At 35.4% G+C, this 20,912-nt stretch overlaps 1 protein-coding gene across 8 annotated transcripts in view; it reads right to left on the bottom strand.

Annotated features, from left to right (window-relative positions):
- The window catches only part of LOC108750899 (WD repeat-containing protein 47), an 80,763-nt gene that overhangs the window by 12,171 nt on the left and 47,680 nt on the right, over positions 1-20,912 (bottom strand). Inside the window, exons 1-2 of one of the 8 annotated variants that reach the window (XM_018490747.1) lie at positions 6,702-6,931; positions 5,333-6,084 (exon numbers count right to left, since the gene is read on the bottom strand). The exons of 4 other annotated variants lie outside the window; for them this stretch is intronic. In XM_018490747.1, the coding sequence (XP_018346249.1) occupies positions 5,333-5,992 (660 nt within the window). In that variant the 5' untranslated portion in view covers positions 5,993-6,084; positions 6,702-6,931. Of the gene's footprint in view, positions 1-5,332; positions 6,085-6,701; positions 6,932-15,831; positions 15,874-19,481; positions 20,904-20,912 lie in introns of those variants that run through there. 3 more of the 8 variants (XM_018490748.1, XM_018490746.1, XM_018490750.1) reach the window with 3 other exon arrangements.

The following is a 20,912-nucleotide window of genomic DNA, read 5'->3' as shown; positions in this document are numbered from 1 at the left end:
TACATTTTCTATAAAAGATCAAATTTAAAAACTATTCACCTTTTTAGTGCTATTTGACCATTATTATTATGTCGTGAAAAAGAAAAAGACAGTGTATTTCGACGATTATTCTTTCGCGAACAGTCATCTCGCAATTTATAAGTGAGAACGAGGCCATAAAGGAGAATCATCGATCGTAGATCCGAGAGAGATTCCCATTTCCGCGAAAATTCTGGCATTCTTCGTGTGGCGATCTCTCGGGTGATTTAACGAACCGGAAACATTTCTCGATCGTAATTCTGTCGGGAAAAGCAGATGAAACGTCGGGGGAGATATAACTGAGAAGCCTAGTTTTACCGGTCGGTCAATCAACTCGTCGGCCATCGTTATAGACGTTCGGTCTTAATAGCTCTGTACAACCTTGCGAAAGCGTTTGCTACTGACGCTGCAGACAGAAACTATATAGCAAACGGATGGATTACTTCGAGATGCCGAACGAAAGCGGGACGAATATGACGCAAATGTAGTTTCGAACATCGTACTGTTTCGCATTCGATCTCTCAATCACTGTCTGTATATCAATAGAATTACCAATGAATGAAAGTTATCTAACAAAGAGTTATTCTTTAATAAGATTACAATATAAACGCGTTTGTTATCAATATCTACACGAAAAGAACGGTTTTGCTCAAACGTCTGAAAATTTAGCTACATATAAGTCTAAAAATAATTTCGTCGAATTGTCGAAATAATTATGATTGCTAGAACATCAAAATTTTTTACAGCATTGCTTGAATTTCCTACGTAATTAATTTAACGGTTTAACAAATATTTTCAAATATGTTATTTGTAACTAAATTTTTAGATATTTCAACAAGATTGTTTTTTTTCTATGTAGCAATAATTCTTTTTTTTTTTTAAATATCTGAACAAAGATAATTAAATATCTATACAAAGATATATAATTGTATTTAAACAAAAACATCTATTATAAATATGTATCATGTTAATCAAAATATCGATATACGTACATCCGGATTTACAGATAATTAATAATAAATAATTGACATCCGCGACCTTAATGCCTCATAAATGATCATCTCCTCCGTGCTCTTGTGAGAAAGAAAAGATGGATCGCGAAGAATCCACCGGATGCCCCGAAGGCTTTCGGACACGCGTCTTCGATCAAAGATTGCAGGGACGGATCCAACGACGCGTGATATGATGAAAAACAACTAATAAAGGGGCCTTGACCTGATTCGTCAATTCCGACTTTTTACTTTTCTCCACTGCATCGTTAAAAAATGATGTGACGCGCGCGAGAACTTACGTCGCGCACATAAATATGCGAGATATTGATATTATAAATTTACTCGTCCTAAATACGATTTGTAATCGACAAATCTCTGTCAATAGCTCAGACAGACATTAGTAATATTAATTACAACGATGATCATGATCGAAATTTTCACTTTTCTCTGAAAAACCAGTTGAACCGGATCTATCGTATATTTTCGATCTCGGACACCTAGATAGATATTCATAGAAAAAGAAACAAAATTTGATGATTAATTTTTAATGAAACAGATATGAAGCATAAATCTAGGTGTACAGAAAATATTTTCGATATATTTCGCATAACAAAAACCGGTGAAACCAATCGACCTCTGTATATCTGGGTTACGGCACACTTTTTCGTCGTTGATCGGTATTCGTACAGAAATCGAAGGTGCACATGCGTGTGCGAGCTTAAAGGGCACTCGAAATTCCAACGCGCGAATTTCACCGTATGTTTTAATACGAATTATTTATGTGAAGTTACGAGTGCCCTGCAACCAGGAAGAGAACGCCCGTAACCATCGCGTATCACCTTCTTTACTTTAAAAGCATATTACGTATAATTAATGTGTTCAACTCCATATTTAGCGCGTTACATTCAATTAATATGATTAATTGTAATTATACTCAGCCTTAACAGATTTTCTTATCAGATACAAAATGCGAAGTTATATTAAGAAATAATTTCTCTTATATTAATGAGAATAACAACCGAAAAATTTATTCAGCTAAGCGAATGCGGAAGTGAATTAAGCATCACGGATACAAATGGGGATACTAAACACACACGATTCTCGGTGATGTTATCGAATGACGAAGACTTTTCAAGAAGTGAAATATATTCTTAAGAATATATATATATATATATATATTCTAAGAAATCAAAGTAGATTAATAAAACAAAAATCCAATAAATTTCGAAAGTAAAATGTAAAACGATTCCAGAATTACGGTGACATTTCGTAAGAGGTCACTTGCAGTTAACGAGTTTTCGCACTTTTTTCATCCGCGAACAAGATATAATTGCATTCGGCCTCAAAACGAGCCTAGTATATTATATACAATATTTCTCGACTAGAGACATTTAAGTCTCGACTAGATGTAAACTGGCCACTTCTGAATGTAATAACTAAAATGATGATATCGGACCGCTTAAGGAAACCAGGTGAAGCTATAATGCGCGTATAAATCCTTAGATACTGGTTATTAAATTAATTATTAATTAATCCGACTATTATTACCCAGCTACTACAAGAGCGTTTTTATTCTAGGCGAGAGAGAGACTGTAGAGTACAATCTGTGAATGTATCATCTCGAATTACGAGCATCAATTTTCTTACGTAGCGGTAATTTCGACTCTCGAGGAAGTATCCGTAACTTTCTACCGTATGCGTATGTACGAAACGCGCGCGACGGAGATTATAATTAAATGGTCGATTACAACGTGGCGCAAAACGCTCTTAGCTAATAGTAGACTCGCTCCCGAAGCGAGAGAGGAACTAGAAAATTATATCGTTGGTACTTTCGACATACGTGCTTACGACAGTTCGTGATCATTCACTGAAAACAAAATCACCTTGCCAATATAGGTTCCTCCTTTTAGTTGTCGCGAGCTAATATGTCCTGTCACGCCGATTAATTGCGTAATGCGAAGAATACCTCGCTTTCACTAAAGAAACAGTCTAGATTACCATGCATCTGGTCATTTCCTGCAATAATTCTAGCAATCAGTCCAATTTCTCGAACGATTGTTTTTCGTAATGAAGTGTGCCCGCCCGCGAAACGAGCAGGAAATCGAGGCATGATAGAGCCCGGCGTGGAATAAAAAGCAATCGTCGATGAAGCAGAACAATCTGTTTTTCCATGTTAGATTGTAATTGAGATTTATTGATAACGTCACGATAAGCAATTTATAATGGACGCACATCTCGTGTTTAATCAATCTGCAAGCCTATCGATTCGCTGATCTGTCGATTCGTCAGTACGGCGTATCTAATTAGCGACGAAGCTGGCTAACAATGTAACGATTTAATGACCGGCAGCTGGTTAACGACACTTCGTAACTGCGAGCACGATGTATACTAGATTGCAATGGATCGCCGAGACGCGATCGGTCGTGAGAAATAATGGAATATAATCGCGATCGTCAGCGAGGATCTCTCCGTAACTTCGTGAAGCGTGGAATAAAAGATTGAGATTATTCGCGTTGATTACCGATTATTTCGACGGGGCGAATTAACTTTCTTAATAATGAAGTAACGGTTGATTAACTTAGTATCTATAAGGAACACTTTCTATCCCGGGTTAGTCGAAAATACGGATCATTAAAGAGCCGTAATTTAGAAAAATATATGGACCGGAACGTGTTACCAATAAAAAGAAAGAACAGGATATCTGTGCAGCAATTACATTTTCGATATTTGCAAACATGAATATGAATCAAGTAACATTTGAATCAAGTAAAATATAAAAAAGATTTAATTATAGAAAGGAGTGAAAGAAAATTCAAATTCGAATTAATCTATCTCAAGATTTTAAAAATGTTTAAAGTCTACAATTATCTATGTTCCGCCACTTCTATTAATTCATTTCATGCATATTCATATAAAAACAAAAAGCTGTCGTTCTCGAAGCATTTTGTATATATAATAGATGTATGACACAACATTCGATATTATATATTAGACATTAAAAAGCGCCGTTCAAAATTAATGAAGTATCAATCAATAAAATTAATGAAGCGTTTAATTAATTATTTGTAGAAGAAACTTGACAACAGTTTTGAAAAACTATATGATAAGAAATAACTATATGATAACTATATGATATCCTCTATGTGACTATTATTAAATTGGAAAAGGATTCGCTGAATATAGCATAGCATTTTTAATTGGTTGCGTTAGCCTATCGAAATTCTATACTGACATTGCGGATAGACTAACGTAACCGAAAATTGGCGGCTGCGGCCAATTAAAAATGCTACGTCATATTTTCATCTAACTTGCTGCGGCAGCCAATCTTTTCTTTCAGATGCACAAACTCGAGTCGATATTCTCTCGAACAATAAACATGACTTATTTATTTCCGTTCTGTACGCAAAGTTAAATTCCACGGAACGCTTTCTTCGACCGACATTCGTGAATCGCAACAGACGCGAGAAAAAGCGATTATCCCCCAGGCTGAATCGAAATATCAAGTTTCGGAATTATATAATTGGGAGTGTAGAATGAATGTCGCTAGGTGGTTTTCCCTTGAAACGTGTGTTTTGTAAACTCACAGGTAATTATAATCTTGCCATTGCCGGATGATTTAGCTAATTCAGAACACGACGCGAGAAACAGTTTCCGGAAAGAGCGTAAGAGACATGGATTGTGCAACTAGTCGATCGCCCAGACTAGATTAGCAAACTCACTGATCTGTAAATCTCAGTCTGAAAGTCGTTCTGACGTGTTTGCGTGTGCGAAATTGTGCATTAGTCACATAGTTAACTGCATTATATGGGGAGATACGAGCGCGATATTTTGCATGAAAAATTGTATCGAGAATGAATGGCCAGTCACTCAGTCACTTAAGTTATGACGCAAATAGAGTCGCTAATCATTAAAAGCTTAAGTTAATATCATTAAGCATGATAGTATTATTATGTCTGTATACAAATTTTATACAAAAAATAGATATAACGATATTGTAATATATTGGAAATTAAAAAGCACGAGAACAAATTAAGAAATACAATTAATAAAAGCGTTTAATTAATTATCTGTAGAAGAAACTTAACACCGTTTAAAAATGTTTTTCATGGCATAACAAGATATTTTCGATTATATATACGAGAATGTATAACTAAAAGATGTATTAAATATTTATTATGTGAGATTTTGACTTGCGACTTAAATACGTCTACAATAAAGACTCTTTCGGTAAACGCACAAATCGTATGGCGAAAAATGACATCGTAAAATAAACCTCTCATGTTTCTTAAAAAAAAAGCTCGCTTATAAGGATTTCAACACACCATATAGCTACCGCGTCGTCTTCCCGCCTTGTCGTTCTTGTTCTCCTCGGACCTCTTACAGATTTTGCCGACTCTCTCGAACGTGTTCAACGCCCGTTCCTCTGTATCAACGTCCAGGAGATTCTCCATGGACCTGCGAATCTGTCGGCACACGTTCACGCCCTTAGGACTGTTCCTCTGCAAGTGGTTACCGTTCTCGTCGTGATAATCGTCCCACTCGCTCATTTCGCTTCTGACATCCTCTAGAGACCTGGTTCTACCGACAGCACAGGTGCAAGGTGGCATGCTTCTGGTCAGGCCGCCCGAGCTCTTAGCTCGTCCTCTTGGCCGTTCCATCATCATCATGCCAGGTGGTGGCATCGCCACCGGCGATACTTGAAGCGGCGACATCGCTTGCGGTGGAGGCGGCATAGCGTTTCTATACAACGGGGCCAAGTAGTAGTAATCCCGCGATTTATTTGGATTCGCAGTGATTCTCGGGGCGGGCACGTAATTGTAATCGGGAACGTGCGGAGTTATCCACTGGGCCAAAGTGTCCAAGGGTACAGGTCGATAACAATAAGATGGTGCTCGGTTGTTTCTGTACATCGGTGGCCAAGGTCGGTGCTTCAAGTCGAAACGAGGATCCATACGTGGATCCAACACTCGGATGTCGCCCATCGTAAATTGTGATTTTTGCTGCTCCTTATATAAGATTCCGCAGCCAGTTACTTAGGATCAGTTGAGGTATATATCATATTTCTTCATCTGATCTTTTTTAATCAGAAAATATATACATTTTATTAAATATACTCTAGTTATATATCTACATGTGCGTGTGTGCGTGTGTGTGTGTATTCTATATATCTATATCTCTATATAGATATAAATTGTTTTTGTAGAACAAAATATGCTGTTCAGATGATCATTTTAGTGAGTCAAAATAATTTTATGATTTTCTTGATAAATAAAAATTCTTTTTAGAAATCAGTTGCTGAAATAGTTCTCGCGAAATAAATAATTATTACGTTTATTTAAAAATTATTAATTGAAAATTTCGGGAAAATTATTAATACATCGATAACAACAGTCGTCAATGTGGACGAAAGTGGTGTTTGATCGCTCACTTAGAGAGTTTTGGCACGCTCGGACGAGTAATAGAGAGATTCTAGATTAGAAATGTTTCTCGTTAGAACGACAATGAAACGAGGATCAAGAGAAAAGTTCGATCATGCGCGACGAGAAATTTTGGATTTTCATTATTTTCCGATGTCCTCCAGTAAATTCAAGAAATGCAGTAAGAGTCTCAAGGAAAAAGAAAAAGAAAAAAATCACTGTCAAATTCGACACCTCACTTCACTTTCGGGCGGACTTATTAATCTTCAGTTACCACTGACAATCGAAGGTCCTGCCGTTTTGGCTGACATCGTATTCTTTTGAATTGTCGCTCTTGGATCTCAATTTCCTCTTCTTCTCGAAGATTTATTGAGAAACACTATGCTCTCTGTCGCACTCGAGAAACACTTGGGACGATCGAAAATGATCTCGCAGATCGCGAACTATCGCGGCCCGTGCTCAGCTGGGTACGATGAAGGAGTGCGTAGAATTACGTTCTCGCCAAGTCACTATCCGTTGAGAAACGACCCACTTCTCCTCGTCCGAACGCGAAAGACTTCGTCTCCCCTACCATCGCGAAACTCATCCCTCTTTCTTTTGCGCGTATCGTGCGAAGCGAGAGTAGTTTGCATTCTATTGGGGAGAAGATTGCTCGGAACTTAAATAACTCGTTGTCAAATAATATTGATTTATGAATTTCGTCAATACTTGTTATCGTAGCGTAAAATATAGTATATTTTTCGACATAGATAATAGAAAGGTTGGGAAAGCAGATGAACTTCTAACATTTACAATAATACGTAATTCTTATAAATGTCAGAATTTTAATAAAAATTCGAATAAAAAAAATCAAAAGAATTTTTTTTAACGTATTATGTATTTTGAATGTATACTATATTCTTCGATTTTGTTCACTGCGGTACTCCTTTCATAATTTGAGAATGTCGTTAAAAAATTAATATTACAAAAAAATGGTGCATATGTATAATAGAAAATAGCTAATAAGAAGTCAATTGTAGTTGCTAATAAATCAATTCTATGTAAGTGAAATTTAATTTAATTACAAAATTGATATAATAAAGATATTAAATTAAAGTTCAAGTACTAGAATAATTATTAAGATAATTATATTGAAAAAGAACAAAGGAGATTGTACGATAGTCCTGCAATATGCGGGTGATCTCATTTAAAAGAACCAGCGAGGGATATCTTCATTAGAAACGTAGCGCGGAAAAATCGTGCAATAGAAGTAGAATTAGGAAAAGATTGTATAGAAGTAGAGACGTATATTGCAGAAATGCGAGCATCGGCACTTATTGATGAAAAATGAATCCTTTTCTTTAGAAATTTAGAATAAATGAAGAAATTTTCAATTTGCGAAAATTTATAAAATTAATCTTAATCTCATTTCATCCAAAAATCTCGTAAATAAGATCTCTTTAAGATTTATCTTCGAGATCTGTGAATCGAGAAAACAGATAATCATATCCATTGGGGAGAGTTTGACGATGTATTTGACGGATAGAAAAAAAATAGAGGAGCAACTGCAACATTCGTTTTCTATCCTCTCTCGCTTTCACTGCACGATCATCTTTTTCAGCGACAACCACCGAGATCCATCCGCTCGTATTAATCTTGTTTCGAGATAGAAATCGCGTCATTATTCGCAGGAAGTGAGAACGAAGGTGGGCGTCGAGAACAGACGTGTTGGCTCGATCATTTTCATAACGCAAAACGCGCTGCCTCCGCGAACTCAATCGCGAATTGTGTCGCAACAATTCTCAATATGCGTCAAGACGGAATTGAAGGTTGTTACAGAGTTGAGGCGAAGAAAGAGAAGAAAATATATGCGTAACAACCTGATAATTTACCCTATTTCTCTACTTTATTCTGTCCTTCGTATCAAGGCGGCTGCGAAAATGGATACGTGTACGCTTCAAGAATTTTTTTATATGTATTTGCAATTCAATTACGCTTGAATTTTATTTTTGACATAGAAAGAGAGAAGACTTTGAGATACATTTTAAATTTTATTTCAGAAAAATCACAGAGTTGTTTCATGTATAAAACAATAAATATTAATATGTATCATTTGTATGGATTACTTACAAAATATAACTTACTGTGTATATTCTTGTGTTTTTTACGAAGATTTCTGGACTCGTATAAAAAAGAACTTTCTATACATTTTACTGTTTTACCATACAGCTGTACAGATATGAATAGCATAAACTTGAATATTATTAATGGTATAATATAGCTAGTATTCTGGATAGCTTTATTTGTTTCCCAAAATTTTTTAATTATTTACGCACAAATTTTGTTTTTATAAAAATATTATATTTTAATTACATTTTATAAACAGTAATTATATACATTTAATTATTGCGTGCGTTGTGCGATAATTTTTTATTTCGAAGTTCTTTATTCACATGCAAAAATGCATATATGTATGTAAGTTAAGAGCATGACGTATTTAAAAAAAAAATGAAAAGAGAAATTATATTTGTTTATTTATAAACAATAAGAGTACAGATGTGCACTACTTATTTCCGAGGCGTTGAGACGAGTCACAACTGGTTTAGCCTTGCAGCAGCATCGTATATGGCCCGTTGCACTTTCTTACATTGTAAATACCGATAACCAACCAGAAGTATCGATATTATCACGAGTGTTTTACAAATTTCCTCGGTCGGTTGATTTTATAAGAGTTTTGTGTGCAGCGTTGCACGAATGGATTTATCCCAACGATCGATTCGAGCAATATGTATATTTTGTCGCGGTACAAATTACTGAATCTGGCATCTCGCGAGAGAAGTCTTGCAGATAAACGCAAATAAGAATTTATGTGGTTCATAACGTGATTCTTGAATATGGACGATGATTTTACGGCTTAAAATTAATGTTATTTATACGTATAAATGTGTACCATTTTATTCGAACATTTTTCTCAATTTCATTTGTATGATAGTAATTTTTATTTTTATTATATAGTACTCTAATTTGTTAGCATTAAATGGGGAGCGGCGAAGAGAAATATATTCTGCAGAATACACAGTTGAAAAAAGTTAAACAATACCTTTTCAGTAGAAAATTACAATGTAACGAGATTCATTTGTCAATATAAGATTTAGTTTCATCGGCACACGTTTGTGGTGCGTTCCTTGAAGAAAAAAAGATATGTATTTTCTTTATCGCGAAGCGCGCTGGCGTATGATCACGCCAGTTTGATTTTCCATCGCTGCTTTCTCCGATACGCTCCGTTAATAATCCGCCGCGATATGTGGCAATCCTCTACCATTTTTCTTTCCAACCTCTCTTCCTTTTTCATACGCGTTATCATATTGGTTGCTGCGGCGCGTACATGCGAAATTTCCTTTCGCCACCGTGTAATTATGCACGCGTTCGTAAATCGCCATTCGATTCTCAACCAATTATTATTAACACCATGTTTTGCGCGTCGCATCAATTTCACTACTTACATTGACTTGCGTTCTCTCAGGATAAGCGCAAGTGTATAATACTCTTTGATTATACGCCGAGAATGAAAGTGACCCTTTCGCTGTGTTTAAAAGTCATTTGAACAAGATCAATTGCAATAGATAAAATCAAGCGTACCTCATACGTACATTGATTAAATGGATAGGGTGATAATAAGTATTTATAGATGGATAGGGCGATAAATAATATAATTCCGATTGATAAATGATGGTGATTATACTCGATTCATTGTTAGGACTTTCTACAGTTACATGTATTTGACATTAGAAGTTTCGACTATGTATGATACAATGTATTATATAATCTTCTCAATTAAGATATTTTTCAACTCAAGTAGTACTTTAATCTGTTTAAATTCAATGTGAACTAAAAATTGTAGTTTAGCGGACAACGGCGAGATATAAATGTTACAGATAAAAGCTGGATTTCTCCCAGTGGATACTCGAATCAATTGACACAAAAATCACGGAAAATAGACCGCGAAGCATATAATCGATAGAAGACGTCGATGTTGCTGTCGCGTTACCTCCGCAGGACATCTGCGTTTTAGAGAAAGTATCGCGCGACACAAAAAGTAAATTGCCGTGATCCGGTGGCATGAGCACATGCGATTTATCTCAATGTGCGAAAAGAGGATGCAGCCTTTCGGATGTCTTTTTGTCATTGCGTGGATCTTTAAGCAATTATCGTGGTCGGCCGGCGTTTAGAAACGCTCGTTTCAGTGACGTTGGGTCGCGTGGGAGAGTAAATGGTGAACTATCATGCATCGCTGTTAAAATACGATGGCTCACTATGTAGATCGCGAGAAAACGAAATCTGGAGCGGGCGTTTGTTCGGGAGGCACAGCGGCAGATTATCTCATGCTGAAATCGAGGGTGATCCATATAAGCCGTAAAAGAGTTCATCTAATTAGATTACCATCTTGGAAATTAGAACGTAATAGTGAAAGGAAGATGGTCTGGTTAAATGAAAATATCGCATTATTAAAAACACATTAGGTGATATTTCATGATTAAGAGGACAATAATGTGTTAATTATTTAATGTAATTTTTTTAATGATATAATATACTTATATATTAAATATTAATTAGAATTTAATTTTTTAGTATAAATTAAAGTTTGTGATAAAAGAATAGAAAACAGAAAAATAAACGATTATTTTAGTAAATCCCTTTTTAAATTTCAAATAATTTTTTTTTAAACGTTTTTCTGTATAATAATTAAACTGTATAACTGTGTAATAAATGGAAATTAGTAATATTTTTATTTATGACAGGTATAATTTTATTCCTTCCTATGACTGTGTGTGTGTGTGTGTGTATGTGCGGAGAGACGAAGTCATTGCTTAAATATTGATGCATCTACCAACATAATGATGCCTTCCGTGTCCAATACGATTTCTTCTTTCTCAAAAGGAAAATGTCATGACTTGCAAGTGCGCACTGACAAGAAATGTTGTCGAGGTCAAAGTTATCGCAGAGACAGGCATACGTTGACCGAGTTTTCGGTACCGGAATTACCAGCTACCAAATTCCTACTTCAATTCGCAAAATGATTCTGCATTATACAGTCATCAGACGTACGAGAAATATATTTTATTCTTTCTCACGGTCTACATTTCTTCCTCTTTTCCTTATTCATCAAACTCGATTCACATTTTTATTATCATTGATCTTAGAAAGTTTGATATGAAAAGCAAAATTGTATGATTTTATCGATCTGCGATTCGGTGGCTATTGCAAGCGTAAATGAAAATTGCTGAATTTACGCGTGAGAGAGCAAGCAGGTTGACCTTTTCATTTTGAAAAGCTATCGATAACTGACAGCTGCAGTTGAGAAACAACTTATTGGTTTTCTAACTTGTTGTACTCTGCGCGAATAAGATTTGCTGAATAAGTGCGCGCACCTTCTTATTTACTTAATCCGAGAAGTTACATATACCGTGAGAAAAAAAAAGGAACACGACCAGTTTTCTTGCGTAATACTTGCGTATGTGACCAACCATGACTTCTTTGTTGAGATTCAGAGCGGAGTTCGGAGCGGAAATGAAAAATGTAACGTCAAGTATGACTGGATTGCCGGCATCGTGTACCGTTAAAAAAACTAATAACAGGTTGAACAGTACCTGTCACAAAAACGGGCAATGCGATAACCGGCGTAACGAAATGTAAACCGTATATTATCAAGTATATGTGCGCCATGTTGTAATTATCATACGTCCAGTCTTGATATGTGAACCATGACTTAAGCCGCTGTTGACGGACTATGTCGAAAAAATATTGAGTGATACCTCGATGTAGAAGACGGAAGAATAAAGATTTCCACCATCATGGTGATAGTTTAAAATTAAAGTATTAATAAAGATAAAGACGATATGTTAATTATTATCGCATTGCTATATGTAAGTATATAGATTATATAATTACATATCGTTATATCAATCATTACACAATACTTGCAAATTAACTTTTCAAAATTAATTTATACTATATACTTATTTAAAATATAGAGATAATATTCTAATTTATATTAATAAAGGAGATAAATAACTTTTATTTTATTGACTAATTAAATTAATGTGTTTCTTTTTAATTAAATTGACTAATTAACTTTGTATCGCTCAATAATGAATAGATTATTGACCATAGATAAAATAAAATTGAGAATAACATCAAATATAGAAGTATTAAGAGAGAGTCATCAGGGATAAATGAAAAATAATACAATTGCTTTAATCTTCTCTTACATCACTCTTCAATTCAATGAAAAATTCAATTCAATTACTTACTGATCTGTTATCAGTATTATGTGAATTACTCTATGGCAAGCATTATAATGTATCGCGTTTTCACAAATTACAAACATCACGATTGGGAGAAAAGATCGCGCCAGTTTGCAGCAATCACAAGAAATTTACAAGAAATTTACAAGAAAGTGGATTACTATTAGATGCGCCTGGTCGAGCTTACATCCATCAACATAAAGATCGCGACCCAGATTTTCTCGGCAATAAACTTAGCTATTCGGTTATATTTTGAGTCGTATTTTCAATAAAAAAATATTTGCTTTTCATTTCATAGATAGTACACTGAAAAAAATTTTTGGTTGAAAATGGACAAATCAGAATTTTCTGGTTAAATTTATTAGAATTCTAGTTGAGATAACCGGAATTCTGATTAATACTATATTTCTGGTAAAATCTACTATAATTCTTATTTTTACCAGAATAATTATATCAATCAGAATTCTACTTATCTCAATTAGAATTCTAGCAGACTTAATTAGAAAATTCTGATTCGTCGATTTTTCACCAAAATTACTATTTAATCCAACCAGACTATTTTTCTTAATATAAAAAAAATTACCGCGCTTATTACGATGTGTTTATTATCGTGAACAATTAAAGACTGCTGTATATCGATAACGTAGAGCTCCTCAATGTGATATTCAAAGAGAAAAGAGGATGACCAAAGATCGTCGAGGTAGAGACTGGTGAAATCGTTTACCATCAATGTATCTTCTGGTACATTCACCGAGCTAACGTAGGTTTCTGTTTTATCCGCATCAAAGCATGTAGTGTTTGCAAATTATCTGATATATTTCAGATACGTATTAAAAAACTAGTAATTTAAAAAATGTAAAAAAATGGAACAGCTCCAAATAATTCCAATTACTTGAAAATAATGATATTTAAAAAAATATATACAAACAAAAAAGATCCAAGATTTCAAAATATAATTTTATAAATTTTTCTCTTTAAAAATACATGTTTTATAAGATAGTTTACAATAACTAAACAATAATTAAACAATTTCAGAATATTATCAAATGTAATTTTTTGAAAAGAAATATGATTCGATAAGCAGTACTTTTAAGATATGTGCACAGATATTTTCTACAAGAATGTTAATAAGAGGATTTATTATATGTACATATTTACATTCTGACATTGTATATCAAGATAATATAAGCATGAACTTGATATTTTTGCAGACGCTCGCATTGTCATCGCCGCGCTTTTTATTGTCCTCCGACGTCAAGTATAATTAGTGTCATCATCATTTAAATGATGATTACTGTTTTGCTGCCGCCCACAAATGGAGAAATAATCGTTTCGGCGGCAACAAGCGGATGATCGACTATGACGTCATTAGCAATGTAAATTATCTCGTCTTCCGCGCATGAATATATTTCAAAGAGAAGCAATATTCAATTTACAATAAATAATGTAATTATGTACTCCAAAACCCGCGTATATAGAAACTGCACTAATTCGAATCCCGTAATCGGAGCTTTAATTAAAAATGTGATTGTACCCACATTATAATTTTTATTGTTACCTTTATGTTTTATTTATTTCAAAATAAATTTAAGAATTTGTAATATGAAGATCATTTGCGTCTTCTAGAAAAATAATAAGAAAATCGTTCAAAGAGCAGAAATATAATACGCTTGAGAAGGTAAACAGAATCAGAAAAAAAAAACGAATATTCATAGGCGTTGTCGGGCACGTCGGCGAGCAAAGGTGCAATGACGACCCACGCGGATCCTACCGTAAATGGAAATCCGACTGACTGACAAGTTATTACTCATGATGAAAGAGGATAACCTGTGTTTAATTTTAGATTAAAGGAAAAATACCGATTATTGCAAAAACATGTTTGCTCTGGTAAGACTCATATTAAGTCAATTACTATGTAATCGTTATTTCCATCTGTAGCTTGACAACTAATTGTCATTCGGTCATATAAATCTATTAGTATAATCCGCAAAAAATCCATTTCAACATTTCATTTAAATTCGAAGGAAAACCTAGTGTTCGTATAATACAACACATGAAAGAGAGCTGCACTAAAAATTTGCTAAAAAGCTAAAAGAAAAAAATCAAATTAAGTATCTCTTAGTATTTTCCAAAGAAACGATGGATATGTTCGTTCCGAATGATTGAACAACGTTCTCATGGAAATGTCGATCATTTCACTAGTAAAAAAAATGTTTACCACGGATCATGATCATAGCAGAACGCAGTTTGCGGCACAAGCAAAAAGGTCATGTAGACCGATGAAGACGAAGAAAGGAACGTTCGATTTCACTGAGATGCAGGATGAAGAAGAAATGGTCATTACATACAGGACTTTCACCAAATTAGCAAACATTTTGCGTCGTGTATGTCTCCCTGCATAATGTTTCGAAAAGTTTCAGAAACTATACGTGTGTGTGACGTGAGCTGGAGAACTTGCGTTTTCTCGAAACTACATATTTCGTGCGCATTATTAAGATTGTTTATCAGATTACAAATCGTTAAAATCGTACGTTCACGTGAATTTGTATTAATATAAATTATTAAGTACACAATTTTAGTTTTAATTATAGCATTGGAGCACTAATTAATGAATCACATTAATATTAAACGAAAAAACTTAGAAATATTTGACGGTGAAAATCAATTTAGGAAATTTTATCTGACATAATAAATAGACGATAACTTAATAAGTATAATTTGCACATCAATAATGTTGATAAAGTGCTCTTTTATTCATCGCGAAACCACAACAAACAGTATTCGCCAATGCAAAAATTTTTTTTATCGACTTAATCAGTGGTGTTGAATTCTGCATGAGTTTGAGCGAGCACTTAATAGATTCTTGACGTGTTTCATTTAGTTTTAATTATGTTGTCAAATTAACCGTAAATAATTAAAGCCAAGGAATATTACGACGAAATAAATATGAAAAACACATCTTGAAAGAGATTGTAAGGTACGTAAAGAATTCGTAATATTCTTTCGCAAACGTATCATGATTGTAAATGATCAAAAATAAATATCTTATAATTTCAATATATTACAATTTGTCCCTGAAAAGATATGTATATATAGACGAAGATTTCAAAGTTTTCTCACCCGAAATTCCAAAGAATCCATCGCACTATCCGAGAGAGATTCGTAACCAATTCGAGTCGTCCACATGAAATGTGGAAGTAACTTTTTCTCAAAATATGGTAATCCTCGCATGACGATTAAGAACAAGTAATGCTCTTCGAGACCGGAATTTTTGCAAGGTCACACTGAGATATTCGGAAATTAACACTCGCGCAGTAGACAGATACCGGCCAGCTGAGTGTCTGGCTGACAATAGCAGAGTGAATGACCCTACCTACTTGAATCGAATGTGAATGGAACGTGAGTGGATTCTAGTCTCTTCAGTCTTAAAGACCTGTGAGCGCAGTCCCCCGAACATTCCGAGTGAATAAATCGAGAAGAGGACTTTCCATTTCTATAGATTCCGAATCACTTAATTTCCGTAAATCTACATTTTGATTAAATCAGGACTATCATGTAAACATTTACGTAAAAAGCATGAAGAATTTATTTCTATAAGAAGACAAACTTAGATTAGTAATACTAATTTGTGAAAATTACAAAAATTAGTAATTAGCATACATTATGATTTTTGGACACATAAATTTTTCTTATATTCTTTCGTATCAAATATATGTCTGTCATAGTTTGATAAATAAACTGCTATAAAAAATTACATTATTGTTAATTGTTTATTAATTTATTTATTCATTATTATTAATTATTATTGGTATATGTATTTAATATTTTCAATAATTTTAAAATGTAAAATTCTATAAGAAATCTCTACAAATTTTTGTAAGGATCGAAATTGTGTACAATTCCTGTAGAGAGAAAATTCCAAGCTATCTAATAAATAATTTCTACTTCATACAAAAAAACCGTCTTGACTATCCTATATCAATATCCTTCTCCACAGATAATTTAAAGTGCTCTTCCGTGTTCCTATTAGATCATTCGCTATCGGTGCTGCACGATACGTATCTGAGTCACCGAAGTTGAAAATTAAAATGTAAAGGAGAGCCTAATTTTTACCAACCAATTTGTTGCATTTATTGCAAAATTATTACGATTTACCTACTTATTCGCTTCCGGCTACTTCATTTTTTATTATGCGAAAACTGTTGCAATACCGTGGACGTGCGTGACACACGAACGTCCTCCTGTGGGTCAATTTTCATCAGTTTGTACGCCAATAAGAGTCAATTTTTCATAACGGTACCGAAACGGCGATCGGTCAATCATCTTAGATGTCGTCGTACCGTGAGACGGAACGGTTCCGGAGCCGTGTGACACGCGGAAAATCGCACGTGCTCGCCAACCGTGAAGCTGCATGTATATAGTTAAAATGCATCCTGCACGTGCAGCCGCAGACCGGATTGAGGAATTTCGGCGCCCCCCGTATAGAACGACTTCGCATCCTTTCGTCAAGGGAACGATATAAATATTAGATAAACGAAATATTCAAACCTTTTCTCTTTATATGAACTTAATATACGATTATCAATCAGCAATATTAAACGAATATATTAAAAAATTAATTTCACATCTACTTAAAAAAAAATAAAAATAAAAATTTATTTCGAATAAAGCAAGTATGATGACAAATAAATCTATCTCGCATCTTTTACAATATCAAAAAAACATATATATATATATTAAGAGATAAACAGAAAAATCTTTACCTGTAAAGCGTAATTTAAAAATTCGATTTCTTGAAAAAGTTTAGTTTATCATCGATTTTTTTGGCGTTGTTATATTGATGGATAAATTCGTGTATATGCGAAAAACTAATTGTAGCGTCGCAGATGTATAAATTTACGATGAACTAATAGTGATGCAATAGGCTACTTTAAACTCCTGTGTTCGGAAGTCGACCATATCGAGCGCGCCGACGCTCGATATGGATCGTGTGTGTACGTATACACGCGATAATTCTCGCGTTATATAGAAAAACCGAGTGATCAGAGGAAGGAAATGGGAGGGAATAAGGGGGACCTGTCCGCAAAAATGTGAATTATCGCTGGAGCGAGTGTGTAGGCTAACCGCTCACGGCCGAACGCTGTGCGTAGGTTGCACAGGGAATTTGTTTCAGGAAATGCGCGAATCCATTACAGGGCAAATAGAGAATGTAAGCATCGTAACAATGTAAAAGCCGACGTATTTACAAAAAAAAAAAAACAGTTAAATAACTGGTTTAACCTTTATTATTTCTTATCCAGTAATTATATAGTAATTTGTCGAAGATAAATGTCGAAAATATCGTGCCGACATAATTCTGCAGAATTCTTTTAATCTTTTACGTTTTTACGTAATACAACATTAATATCTTTAAATAAAAAATAATTATAAAAAATTCGATCTTCCTTTATCGAAATGAAATTATTCGAGCTGAATTTTAATTCGCCATATATTAGTTTTTTTCTATAATTACACACATAATAAATGATACGAAGCAGCAAATATTCATGTGCAGTATTTTTTAGGTTTACTTTTAAGAACAATTTCAGTGATTCTTTTACATGATAATAAAAATGATAATGAATATGATAATTGATGGTTCCTGAGAACGAATTGAACCTGACTACGTCAAAACTTAAACGGCATTGACGTATTTACCCTATGTGTACTGAAACGCTATCGTTTCGATGACTAACGCTGCGTGACACTCTCATACCATGCAAGGCACGTCGGTGACGTAAGCACGTATCGGGAATGCTTATTCCCTTTCAGTGTTACGTGGAATCAATCAACTTACCGACAAAACTCAAAAACATTCAATATCGTGAAAAAGTCAATCAGAAAAAAATGCTTCAGCAGAGCTACTTAAAAAATGCAGTATAGTTAATTTAATCGAGAAGGCAAGCGGGAATTAAAACCGGCATAATTTCGATGAGTCTAGAGTTCAATACTACAAATATACAAAAATCATCTCACAATGCTTATTCATGGCAGTGCATGAGTAAGCATACATTTCTCTCATTCCATAGGAATGCAAATTGAGATTATCAATTAAATTTTATCGATATCGCGAATCTACGTCGCAAAATGCACGGATCCATGTAGGATATTTCTGGATATGGGATCAATTTGCAAAATCTTTGCAGATTCTCTAACATTTTTCCACGGACTCCAGTATCTTCAGTTATCGAAGAGTGGGTTGCACGGTGTAACTGTTTCAGTAGATACATTCTGCAACCTAATATTTAGTGTACGTATTAACGGATCCCGAGGTTTTCCCACGTGAGTCACTCGTGTATGTGCATAGGATCGCCTAACAAGGACCGATGAATTTTTACTCGCAACGATCTAGGTAAGTAAGTATCTCTAACTGACGAGCCAACTTTATTTTCTTGTCGTGGGAATGGAAAATAACGCAAGATAATTCGCGCAACGTTGTAAATATGATAGAAGTGCTTTTCATATATATATCCTACGGCCTTAGATAACAAATATTTCTATCACAGAAATAAAAGTCTACTTACACGACAAATCCTTTTCATGCGAACGATATTTGTTGATCAACTTTCATAATCATATCTAGCAGTGCTATAAAAGCGATATTACCGCATACCTTACTCAGCTCTTCTACTTATCGACGGCATCATCAGCGGCCTTTCACATGATCTCTCTCTCTCTCTCTCTCTCTCTCTCTTTCTCTCTCGAGGTAAGTAAACAGAACTTGTTATTACCTGGTCGGTACCACCGAAGCTTCCTTCCTCCCAAATCGGATCGTCCCATCCGCCCGAGGAGCCCGAGGAACTTCTGCGACCTGGATCCCACGAGTTTCTCTTCAGGTTATCCAAAGAATCCGTGGAGAGTCTCCTCCGGTCGTACGAGCCTCGTCTGCCACTAGAAAGCGGCATCGCGGACTTGGCGTCAGGCCTTCTGAGGCTGCCCGAGATTGAATTAATCGATGACGGATCGCCGCTCAAAGTCACGTTTAGATGGCTCCTCAGATTCCCGCTGGAACCGGCGAGGCAGCTTTTCAGATTCCCGTTGGAATAACTACGCGCCTTCAGATCTCCATTCGACGAGTTCAATCCGGTCCTTAGATTCGCGTGGGGATCCACGGAGGTCGCAAAGAGACTTGCCAAATTCGGAGCAGCGTCACGCCGCGTAGTCGTCGGTCGCTGGAGATTCGTCATCGACTTCGCCACGTAATCCCGTCGCAATGGAGAGTTATAGCTTGATATGGTGTCCTTCCTGAGACAGCCCATGGAGCGACCTATAGGATCCTTTCGCAAAGGCGATCCGCCGATGGTATTTGAAAAAAGATCCTTCCTGTTGTTGATAGCGCTCATAGATGATCCCAAAGGATTCTTCCTCAGAGTACTGGGGAAAGTCGAGGGGTGCAGTTCCCTCTTAGGCGGCGACATCGGTATATTCAGTGAACCTCTTCCGGTGGGAGACGTGCCAGTGTAACTATAAGAGTCATGACGTCCAAAAGAATCCTTCCTAGTCGCGTGATGCAGATTACCAAGGGAGCCTCTACGGTTCCAGCAGTTCTCTTTCGCGTGCTTGCCGTGCACCTCACAGCACTTGTCGATTTTAATCTCGTGCTTGATTAGTTCGGGATTGTTCTGCAGTTGCTCCAGTTTGACGTCTCTGAAAAGTTCCTCGAGGCGACGTATAGCCGCTTGCTGGTGTGCCGACGTTGACATTGTGAGATTATGAGAAAATATTTCTTCAAAATGTGAGCTCAATTAGAGATTACAGAATCCTTTCTCTTCCTTCGATCTAATATTCGACCTTGTAAGTACACAATTTCCGCGCTCCGCTCGTGCACCACATAATTGTTCGAGAGACTTATTTAGGAATTTGTCCGCTCGGACTGTCTCGCCTGGTGATTTTAACGGCTACCAGGATGTTAATTGGCTCACAAAAACACTACTCGACCCCGATGTAAGTTAAGAGAGATATTTCGTCTCGTTCTTAATGTTCATCAACCATGTATTCCGTCGTAATAAAATAATGCTCCTGCATCATCATAACAGTAATAACCTCCCGAATGGCCTTAGAACGTAATTCGGTAACGGGGAAAAAAAATCTTCCATGTATTATTTTATTTCTCAAAATTTTTCCAACCACATTCTCTTGTTACGTTTCAACGAATTTCAGCA

Source organism: Trachymyrmex septentrionalis, unplaced genomic scaffold (genome assembly GCF_001594115.1).
Source record: "Trachymyrmex septentrionalis isolate Tsep2-gDNA-1 unplaced genomic scaffold, Tsep1.0 scaffold38, whole genome shotgun sequence".
Classification (NCBI taxonomy): domain Eukaryota; kingdom Metazoa; phylum Arthropoda; class Insecta; order Hymenoptera; family Formicidae; genus Trachymyrmex; species Trachymyrmex septentrionalis.
Note: the sequence above shows the minus strand (reverse complement) of the source record. Positions and strands in the feature narration are given on the sequence as shown.